This window comes from Budorcas taxicolor, chromosome 4 (genome assembly GCF_023091745.1).
Source record: "Budorcas taxicolor isolate Tak-1 chromosome 4, Takin1.1, whole genome shotgun sequence".
Lineage (NCBI taxonomy): Eukaryota > Metazoa > Chordata > Mammalia > Artiodactyla > Bovidae > Budorcas > Budorcas taxicolor.
The window spans coordinates 52,808,743-52,820,932 of NC_068913.1; the positions used below are offsets into that span (position 1 = coordinate 52,808,743).

At 35.5% G+C, this 12,190-nt stretch overlaps 1 protein-coding gene across 1 annotated transcript in view; it reads right to left on the reverse strand.

Annotated features, from left to right (window-relative positions):
* CFTR (CF transmembrane conductance regulator) overlaps positions 1-12,190 on the reverse strand; it is a 181,152-nt gene that overhangs the window by 101,703 nt on the left and 67,259 nt on the right. Inside the window, exon 11 of the mRNA XM_052638971.1 lies at positions 8,331-8,522. Coding sequence (XP_052494931.1) covers positions 8,331-8,522 — 192 coding nt within the window. The remainder of the gene's footprint in view (positions 1-8,330; positions 8,523-12,190) is intronic.

Consider the following 12,190-nt stretch of genomic DNA (forward strand, 5'->3'; position numbering starts at 1 on the left):
TCTTACTCACCCATCATCTCTCACTTTAGCTGCCACTTCATTCAAGGAAACCTCATCTACCCATCTAAGACCAGATTACGCGCTGCTTCCATATACCACACGAGAATCTTACATTAACCAATATCCTAGAACTTAACAAACTGCACTGGCTTTACTTGCTTATCTTCACCAGAATGAAAGACCCTTGAGGACAGGGATTGCTCCTATTCACCAATAATCCCCAGAGTTTGATGCCCTTTGTTCAATGATTGCACTCAAAGATATTTACTACGCAAGTGAATATGTGTGTGTGTGTGTGTTTTGTGTATGTGTATATAATTTCTCCCCCAAAATACTGTAAAAGTCAAAAACTCATAACAAACAGGATCCTTGTTATACTTGCAGGCAGTATTCAGAGTGCCTAATATATACTGTGTCCACAGTAGAAACTCAATAAATATTTATTGAGATCAAATTTTTAATTTATGAAATTTGAATCATGAATACTTAAACCTTCTAAATAAAAATTAGGTATTACAGATTCGGTCTCAAATATGTTCTTGATAATACAATTGCCGTTTCAAAGGTTATTTTTGTCTAGAGAATACTTACACTCAATTTTTAGAAAAACTAAGTTTCCCTTCCTGGAAAGGCCTTTATGAATATTATTACCAGGTACTAAGTTTATAGTAAAGTCTAAAGTTCTCTTAAATATAAGTGTAAAATCTTCTCTCAATCTTGTCTAATTAGCCATCGCAACAAAACAGAAAACTCTAAGGGTGTGGGGTCCAGAATACGAATTCTTCAAGAGGATGAAACACCAGGCTTATCTATAAGATATAGCATGGCTTTGACCTTTGGAAAACTTAGCTAATTTTTTTTTTTTAATATGAAAGCCTGGCTTAACTTTCTGAATTTCATTATCTATTCATGAGCTAGCTTGATCCCACACAGTTATAATTAAATTTTTATACTACTGTTCTGTGGATTTGCCCACCTCTTAGGAAGAAGGGCAGTCTTCAGGTTATTCTGGATTTACAGATGTCAGAACTGTCATTTAAGTTAATAATTAGTTCCAGAATCGCAATCTTAATTCCTAAAAGTTAGTTCATAATTTTAGAATTTAGCACAGGCTCATCTCGATTGCAAGCTCTACAGAAAGCTGTCACTAGAAAACTAGAAAGTGACAATTCAAAGGACCAATGTGTGCAAAACACTCAGCACAGCACTACTGACTTGTGCCCTCCCAATGGATGTTAGCTAGTATTTATTTTTTAAGTTCCAGGGTTCAAATGATGTGAAATAACAGTCAGTTCAGGAAACACTATGGTGTTCCTGCTTGGTCCTGGTTCCATAGTATTATAAAATAAAGGTATTTGCTTCATATTACAATAAGTAAATGGCAGTGCTTTCAAACTTAATTACCTATTAGTAGAAAATGACAGGTGGTTCAAGGTACAGTCACTTAGTGTGGTTTATTCTGGTTTAGGGAACATAGTTCAGTGTGTTTCAAATATCTGTTTTCAATGTTTATTATATCTTGGCTACTACTGAATGCAAATGTTAATTTGTATGGTATCTTTTTATTTACACATCTCCCAAGTGAACATTCCTGAATTCTCCTACAATTGTGGATTGACCACCCAAAAGTTAAGCCTCTGTTTAATGCAGGTTAGTTTTGGCCAGATCTGAAGATCCGGGGGTCAAATTCAAATTTAATTAGTCTTGTGGTATCTGTAAGATGGAATTTATTTTCCAGAAGAGTTAACTCATTTCTTTGCTTACTTCCCTCCCAAGTTTTTCATATTTCTTGCCAATTTCCCTCCCAAGTTTTTTTTCCTCTTAATAACTTCTTGCCAACTTCCCTCCCATTTTTTTTCTTCTAGTGACTTAAACATGAAGACTGTGTAGTAGAAGGGAAAACACAAACAGATTTTACATCTTAAACTTACATAGTAAATATTTTTTATTACAATGTGTATGTAATGGCTGTCTTGACAAATATTTACCTAATGAAGACCATTTTGTGGTTGCAAAAGGATTGCAACAACTTTGTGGAAACCAATTAGATATACTAAACCTCTGATCTCTTCTCATACCCCCACCCCACCTTGCGCCACACACAATATATAGCCAATTACTGCTCCAAACCAGGTACTTTTACATGAGAGTGAGTCACTAAATAAAGATAGTCCAATTATTTGGTATCCAAATGCTGGCCTGCCTAGAATCTGTTGCTATAGAATAAGGTATTGGAGAACTGCAAATGGTTGGTATTCTGGAAATTTAAACAGGTAAGAAGAATAGTGAGATATCACTCTTACAGTATGAAATACGACTAAACTCTCCTTAACGGATAAGTAAGTTAATGTGGGGCCAATTACATTAATTCCTCTTTCTGAGCTAGCAAAATCTTCTGTGCTGGTTACAGAAGTTACAAATATATAGGAGGATTTTAAGGGAAGTTTGGATACATGGAAAGAAAGCAATGGGAGGATAAGTCAATGGACACACGGATACACAATGGTATTTTAAAAGAACTATTAATTTGTCTAAAAATCCTTTTACTATAATTAAGATTCGAAGTATGGCATATAAGCAAGACTTGGAGAAGTTCCTGAAAGAGGAGATCTCAGGGTAAAGAATCTGAGCAGAACTTGCTCACTCGTGTCTGCTCGTTACAACTTTTCTATCAGCATAGCCCTGTCTCCATGCCCTTCCCTGTGATAAAGTCTTCATGCAACTCCACTGACTGAATATTTTCAACCACAGACTGAAATCAGAAAACTATGTGAACTATGCTGTGCGTGCTTTTTCCTATCCGAGAAAATTTACACATACCTGCCTAATCCTATGACACCAAGCATCATTACACACGCAAGTACTTTGTGGGTTTTAAAGCTGAAAAGAAACACAAAAATGAGGAAGAAAATATCCCGCCTCATCTCCAGTTCCAAATCTAGATGTAGTACATTAAGAAACAGAACAGCTTTGGCAGTCAAAGTGAAAACATATTGGATCATGTATGTTTGTATTTGCAGATGGGGCTACCGACAGTACACAGAGGAAGTCATTAGCTGATTCCAGCTGCTAACCCTCAAGGACTCTGTAGGTATTTTGTGTTCCTGTGCTCAAAATTCCTCCTTGCTTAAAAATATAAAACCTTCAATTTTGGAGATTCTCACTGGCCTTTTCCAAAGGTGTGAATACTTGCTTAACAATAACAAAACTTGGAAACTCTGAAGTCACTGAAAATAGGAAAAAATTTTCATTTTGACTGTGAGGATAGTCTAGCACTTTTAATTATTTTTATTTGTCCCTCACAGCAACAACTTGCTCTTGTATAATCATCTCCTCAAACTCTGAGACTGAGAAGCTCAGAAAAGAACATTTTCTGAGTAAAATTCTTGCAACTGACATGCCTACTTCAAAACTTATCTCTGAAACAGTCAACCAATAAGAACTTATCCTTACGCCTATCAATGTGCTTGGTGTAGTATCCCAAAATAAAATTTTTAGAATCACCATTATCAAGAAATTTACCATGTAGTTGGATAGATAACAACATACAGGAAACATTCAGGAGGAGACAGTCATATACTAATGTACTCACAGTACTCACTGCATTTGTCAGCTTAAAGTACAGGAATTTAGGAGATGCTGGATGTTTTTGCCTAGCATAAGACGACTAGGAAGATCTAAATCAGTTGCAAAAGCCAGCAGAACAGTAAGGAGCTGGGACTCGGGGACTATCGAGAATAAAAAGCTGTTTTATTTGATATTTTAAAGCAAAGAGGATGAAGAATGAATTAAATGGTGGTCATCATTGTTACTAAAGCTGATCTAGTGGTGTCCCCCACTGGTACTCTGTTTAGCAAGACCAGTGGTCCCTCTGCTTGATCAGATATGTCAGTTCTATGTAACTGATCTCCACACCCTTCCTTTCTAAACCCATGGCATTTCTACCTGTCCTTCTTTCCAGTTCCTGTTATAGAAGGAATCCTTAATCCTAAACCAACTACTCTTCTCTCTTAATTTCTTGAGGAAAAAAAAATATTCACTCTTTCTCAGAGGCTCATTTTTCCTGATGCCATTTGTAAGGATGCAAAGAGATCCCTGTCTTCTCACAATTCCTCGGCTACTTTTATCTCTTCTTGTCCATCGTTGACATTAGCTGGATTATTGAAATAGCTTCCTATTAGTCTTCCCCCTTCTAGTCAGAATAACAAACAGTACTACAACTACTACTATTAATAATAATCACTGATTTATTTAGTGCTTTCTATGTGCTAGAAGAATCCACGAAACTGTACAAATTAGGTAATAATATCTTCATATTGCAGAGGATAAAACTCAGTATATAGCAAGGTTAAGTAACGTTCATCAGCAACCCACCCTGATAGATTTCAAAATCTCTTTTCCTTCTGCTACCCCAAAAAAGTTCGAATCATATCCACCTTAATTCTGCTTCACATTTCATAGTCAAAGAGATATATCTAAATTGCAAAGCTGATTACATCACTCCCCTGATTAAACCTCTCCAAGACCAAATTCCTGAGACTTGTACACAAGCTCCCAAGACATGGCCTTCCAGTTTCATTCCTCCCTACTCACTGTCCCCCAGTTACACCCTCATTCTGTCAAAATGCTTGTGGTTCCCTACACTAACCAAGTGGTTTCATGTCTGGTATTTTTGCTCATAGTTTTCTCTGTCCAGAATATCTTTTCCATTATTCTTAATGGAAATGGAAATTTTCAGTTTTCCATTAACATTTCCTTAATTCCTTCTACTTATCCTTCAAAGTGTTTGTTTTTAGAGAAAGCCTCCCTGAACTGAAAGCCCTCAACTGGGCTTCTGTAGTGCTGAGAGAGCTTCTATCCCAACACTTGCTATATTACACTGAAATGGTCTCTTGGCGTATGTTTTTCACCAATCAGCCTATAAGCTCTTTGAGTGAAAGAATAATCAAGTTTTCATTCTGCACCTACCCAGCCTCCACCACAGTGAACAGAGTCTGGTAATCACAGAAGTCATGCTGTGAGATCCAAAAGGGAAAGAGAAACTGGAATCACCTCCCAATCCCATGGCCATTTCTGGAGCATGGAACCAATGGGCCAACGCTCCAAACCTTCAGGATTGTATGCCAACTGTTTTCTTCCAGAGAATACTCCAACTTCTGTTACTTTGGTCATGCAGACCAACTATAGATGACCACTTTTAAAGTTTTCTCTCAGAACTACTTTTGTCAACATCAAAATTCATACTGATGACTTTTTTCATGATTCTGATTCATGGTTCTATTCAATTATGCCAAAACCCACCTTGTTTCCACAGCACTCACTAACAAGAACTGGCTTCGAGACACATGCCTTGTGTCATGCTCTCTAGCAGTATCTTCTACCTCCAAAGGAAATAGAAATTAGCTTCAGTTCACTGAGTGGCAAATATGCACCAAATGCTGTGTTAGGCATTTTCTATTTATCTCATTTAATTTTCTCAACAATCCATTGACTATCACTCATCAATCTTCACTTCTCATATACCTAGCCTTCTCTCTATTTTACTGGCAACTCCAATGTTCTTAATAAAAAAAAATTCCTCCAACACCATAAGTGCCATTCTTGTCACCATTAGAATTCCACAGGGAATCATTCCATCAAAGAATGGCCTTCTGCCCCCTCTGAAGGTTATTTCATCATTAGCAGACCCAGATTTCTCTTTTTACTCCTTTAGAAATGCCTCTTTTTCTCCCTGTTTGAGTAACCTTACATTCTTTATTGATATCTTTTCCTATTGGCCCATGAACTTCCAAAGTATATATATTTTGTTCTATTCATATTTTCATAAAATGTCTCAATAAATGTTTTCAAAATTAATACTCCCTACTTTCTTCTAGTTTAAAAGCTTAATTAGGCACAGAAAATTATGTTATATGATTACATTTATGTGAAATATCTAGAATAGGAATATTTTAGAGACAAAAGGTTGCTTACAATTATGTAGGGGGGTTAGGGATGAGAGAATGTAAATTGATTGCTAACTGAGGTTTCTTTTAGAGGAATTGAAAATTTGATGGTTATACAACCTTGAGCATATGAAAATAAAAACTACAATGAATTCTACACTTTAAAAATAATTTTAAGACTAGTCATGGAATCAGAAAAAAATAAAATGATTTTACTCTTACCCTGTTTCTCTCATTATTTTAACAGTTTTATCATGATACAATTCACATACTATACAACTATTCATTAAAAGACAGGTCACTTTATTATGCACTCTTTAGAAAACAGACCACACCCTATTCACCCTGGCATTCTCAGAACCTAGCACAGTATTCAGAAGATAGTAAATGTTCATTCTATGAATTAGGTACCTATACCTCTGAATTTACTACTACTAATAGAGCTATGCCATGCATGCCTGCATGCATGCATGCTAAGTCACTTCAGTCATGTCTGACTCTCTTTGGGCTGTAGCCTCCCAGATTTTCAGTCCAGGCAAGATCACTGGAGTGGGTTGCCATACCCTCCTCCAGGGGATCTTCCTGACCCAGGGATCAAAACTACATCTGTTATGTCTCCTGCATTGGCAGGTGGGTTCTTCTTACCACTAGTGATACCTGAAAAGCCTATAGTTTCACCATATTTAAATTAAATATACTTTTATAGGTTTACTTGGGGGAATCAGGACAGCATTTATAAAACTATTTCTATGAGAAAAGATATATTTAAAAGCAATAAATAAATAAAGGCACCAGAAACTTTCCAACACCTTTGCACTAATAAACAAACAGAGCTCATGCTTTATCTTGCAGGACGCTGAGTATCACTCCTACAGCCTAACCCCTCATAGACAAATACCTATGTTCTCTAGAAATACGCAGAATTTTTTTATAACAGATTTAATGAGTGTTCTAACCTCCAGGTTGTGAAATACTATTCTTGGAAGAAGAGCTTTTGAGGAATGAAGAATATTTTCTTCAAGGTAAATCAAATATTTTTCAGAATACCTTTTATTTTCATTATGCTTTCAGAGTATGTGAAAATAAGAAAAATAAGCCTTTAAAAGCTACTGTTGAATGAGTTTGTATAGAGTGTCATTTGTTCAAGCATGTAGCTCTCTTTTGTAAGGACTGTAGTTTCTATCTAATCCACAATCAGCCTTTCCCCCCCCCCCCATTTTTCATACACTGTATTTTAAGCTTCATTTTATTCCCAGTGCAATTTTTTTCATAGAGGTTGATTTAAAGAGATCTGCTAGTATCAAATGCCATCTATCAAGGGGAGTGATTTTGAATCAAGATCAGTATTCAGGCAATACCACTGACAAACCTCATAACGTGATATTTTCTCTGCTGATAAAACTCATGATGATACTTTCCCTACCATTAACATCATAATGACACTTTCCCTACCATTAAGATCCAGGGGATCTTCCCAACCCAGGGATCGAACCCAGGTCTCCTACAGTGCAGGCAGATTCTTTACTGTCTGAGCTACCAGGGTGAAAAGTAAAAGTTGCTCAGTCCTGTCCAACTCTTTGTGACCCCATGGACTATACAGTCCATGGAATTCTCCAGGCCAGAATACTGGAGTGGGTAGCCTATCCCTTTTCCAGGGGATCTTCCTGACCCAGGAATCGAACCAGGGTCTCCTGAAGTGCAGGTGGATTCTTTACCGACTGAGCCGTCAGGGTGTCAACCCTTTATCATACAATTTACATGCTGAATAGTACAAGATCCATATATTGGCTTTACTTGGAATACTTTCTGTATTTCTAGATGATGAACTCAGTCCTCAATATTGTTATGAAGTGATTCATCATAATTTTGCCACTGTTTCAGTGGATTACAGACACTAAAGGTTATATAGTTACATGTCCAAGGTCAAAGGATGAGATATAATCACAACTTTATCTTAGATTCCCTATTGGCAGGTCAATGTTTGTTTCTTTAGGCTATGGTGTTATTAAAATAATTAAAATTCTCTTACGTAATTCTGAAGTACCTTTAAAAAAATGCATCCTATACAAATGCCCATTGAGGACATTTGTCTCACTAATAAGTGAACAAAATTCTTGCCATTTCATAGAGTTTTTACTGTAACCAAACCAGCCCACCATTTAAAAAATGAAGTGTATATTAAATTCATTAAAAAATGAATTGTATCTTTATGTTTCTGCAGGCTTCTTATAGCAGGGGTCATATATTTTATCAATTACTCACAGTAGTTTACTCATAGTGGAAATGTGATTAATATATGTAGACTTATTAAAACATTAAATATATAATTTAGGTAGTTTGAAGGTTCCATATGCATAACCAGAAGTTTTTCACATAGTTGCTTACCTCTTCTAGTTGGCATGCTTTGATGACACTCCTATATCTATATTCATCATAGGAAACACCAAAGATGATGTTATCTTTAATGGTTCCAGGCATGATCCAGGAATACTGAGAGCAGAATGAAATTCTTCCACTGTGCTTAATTTTACCCTCTGAAGGTTCCAATTCGCCCATAATCATCATGAGAAGTGAAGTCTGGAGATAAAACCAGTGTTATTAAGTCAAATCATTTGATCAAATCATTCTCAGGATGCAGGTGCCACCAACTGTCATCCTAAGCATAGGTATCCTAATTTTTAAAGATTCTGTATTAATTCATTCAATTCAAAATTTATGAAGCACTTCCTATTTTGGGTATGCTGCTATGCACAAAAGATACAAAGGGAGACAAGAGACAATTACAACAGAATGTGATAAATGCTACACTAGAGGCTCACAGAGATGGGGTGCTGAGTTCAGGTTGTTGGGATGGGGCTGGAAGAGGTCAGGGAAAGATTAGTTAATAACTGACATTTATTGAGTGCTCATTTGTTTTCTCACATGCCTTATTTAGTCTAATTCTGTTGTACCTTTCTTGGAAACACGTGCAGAATCTGACTGCTACTTCCAATACTATCCAAATTAAGCTAACATCATCTCTTGCCAGAATAAATAGAATAGCTTTCTAACTCCTTGCTCCACCCTTGTCTTCCTGCAGTCTATTCTCAAAGTGGCCCTGTCAAAATGTAAGTCAGATCATGTTACTTTTCTGCTAAAGCCCTCCAATGGCTTCTAAGGTTCTCAGAAAAAAAGCCTAACTCATTACAAAGCCCTTTATGAGACTCGCAGGGCCCTTATGTAATGGTCTCGCCCCCATTACTTCTCTGACAGCTCTACTCTCCATGGCTCACTCTAAGCCGACCCCATTGACCTTCCTGCTGCTCTGTGAACCAGACAGACGGTCCCATTTCAAGGGTTTGCTCCACCCCCTACCTGGAAGACTCTTCCCCAGATGACCATATGACCTAACCTCTCGCCTCCTTCAGATCTTTTCTCAAATGTTACCTTTCAATGAGGCCTCCACTGCTTAAAATTGCACCCCTATCATCAATCTTTCTTTCTGTTTTATCTTCAAAACTTCTATTATCATATGACTATATATATATATACACATATATATATAAACATTTTACTCAATAATATAATGACATTATTGTTTGTTGATTAGTCATGTCTGACTCTTTGCAGCATTATACACTGTATTATACGTTATTAAATAAGGGCTCAATAACTTTAAAAAGTAAATTACTGGTACATAAACAGACAAATCAATGGACTAGAATTAAAGCTACAAAAGTAGGTCTAAATGCATAAAAGAACTAGTATCTGATAAAGATGGCACCTAAAATGAGTGGAGAAAGATAGATTATTCAGTATATGTTGTGGGACAACTGAACAGCCATGTGGAGGGCAGACAAAAAACTGTAGCCGTATGCCACACCCAACACATGATGAATTTCAAATAGGTCAGAGAATAAGTACAAAAATAAGACTGTAAGAATTCTTAAAGAAAACATTGAAGGATGTCCAAAAGAAAAGAAAAACAACTACCACTGTGTAAGAAATCTTTTCTATATCAATCAAAATCCAGAAGTCATAAAATAAAAAAAATAAATCACATTATAAAGAAAAAAAAGACGGGCACAGAAAACAAAAGGAAAAAACGTCAAACTGAAGTAAATGTTTGCAAGTTATGTGACACAAAGGAATAATTTACCTCTTGAGTGATATTAAAGTCAAAAAAGAAAAATAACAATGACTCACTAGAAAACAGTACAAAGTATACAGATATTTCACCAAAAATTAAAATAGAGGTGACCTTTAAACATATGATAGTTTTTACTTTATTCCTAATAAGAGAAATGCAAATTAAAAAAACACTGACATATGACTTTACCCAACAAGACTGGAAAACATTCAAATGTTAGATAACATATGCTGGGGATGCTGTGGGGAAATAAACCTACAATCTACATGGACTGTAACACACATGCACAAATTGATGCAGCCTTCAGGAAAGAAAGTTTGACAGATATACAGAAACACTAGTAGACGTGCTAAATGACATATATGCAATATTATTCATAGTGTCATTCTTCATATTAGCAAAATACTGGCAATAACCCAACTGTCAATCAATAGGTGATTCATTACATTACAAACATCCATCCAAACAATGAAATACCACGTGTAGAAGTACATACATTCAAAAAACTAACAAGAGTATGTGCCTGACATGGGAGAAAGAATGGTGAAAAGTGGAAAATAAGCAGAGGAGAAAGAGAAGTGAGAGAAAATTTTTCAAATTTTTATGCATTTAAAATTTTAATTTTAACAAATAGTGATACCACCTAAAATATATTAGGAAGAAAGAAGGATGAAGAGATAGGCACTTTTGTGATACCTATTTCAGTAAATTTTAAAATTCTTATTGTATATGGAAAATATCCAAAATTCCTTCAGTTCAGGTGCTCAGTCGTGTCTGACTCTTCGAGACCCCATGGACTGCAGCACACCAGGCTTCCCTGTCCATCGTCAAATTCCTTACTTCTACATATAATTTTTCTGTATAATTGAAACTGTAAGTATTATTTTCATATAGAGCAGATTTTTAAACCCCAACAATGGAATGGATCTGATTACATATAAATATATACACACATATTACATGTATATATATATACACACATACATATATGTATACACAACATATATATATATGTATGCACAATATACAGGTTTGGATCTATATAAGGTTGAATCTATATCAAACACAAAGGTTAAATATATATTCAACAGTATTTATCTATATAAACATATAAATATATAATATTTATCAATACTTTGGTATTTTGAGAGATGCAAAGTTAAACTGAATTAATATATATAAAATGCCAAATATTGATAAGACCCTGGTTTGTTCCCTGGGTCAGGAACATCCCCTGAAGTAGGAAATGGCAACCTGTTCCAGTTGTCTTGCTGAAAAATTCCACGGACAGAGGAGCCTGGTGGGCTACAGTCCATGAGGGTCACAAAAGAGTCGGACATGACTAAGTATGCATACACATACATATGTATACTGACTGAATAACATGCCATTATATAACTATACCAAAATTTACCTAATCAATCCCCTATTATTAGATATTTAGGAGTTCTCCCAATTTGCGGCTATTGAAACAACATGATGAATATCTTTATATAAAAATCTCTGCAAACATACTAGGGTAAGTCATACAAATAGAATTGTTAATTGGTTATTTTTAAGGCTTTTAATACACAAATTACCAAACTGAGTGGTTCAGTATTTATCTTGAAATGTATTTGCAATTATTCTACCTTATATTTTAGCTAGATCTGTTATCTAATAAGAGTATAAAATGCTCCATTCTTACTGCAATGAAAGGACATCCTCCTAGACTTAGTTGCCAAGCTCTATTTCTCAGAGGGGTTTAATTATTCCTAAGGAACAACTGCCTCCATCTGACTCTGTCTTCATATCTACTTCTCAGAAGATGTAACTCCAGCCAGCAATTATCTGCTCATCAATTCTTAATAGAGTTGCCTGAAATTTAATTGCTGGTTAAGTCCCATAATTTGTAATTCCAAAGCTGTTTGTTTACACCTTTCAAAGAAGTAATTTTAAACAAATAAAATTAATTTTAAAAAATTCAGTGAAACACAATTATTATCTTCTCATAAGCAATCATTCTCGGTCAAGTCACCTGTGATTTGTTTATTAGCAAATCCTCCTATGGTATCATTTTCTTTCAATAGCGAAATTTTCTAGTTATATAAGAAATAGAAGGGAAAAGTAGCACTTT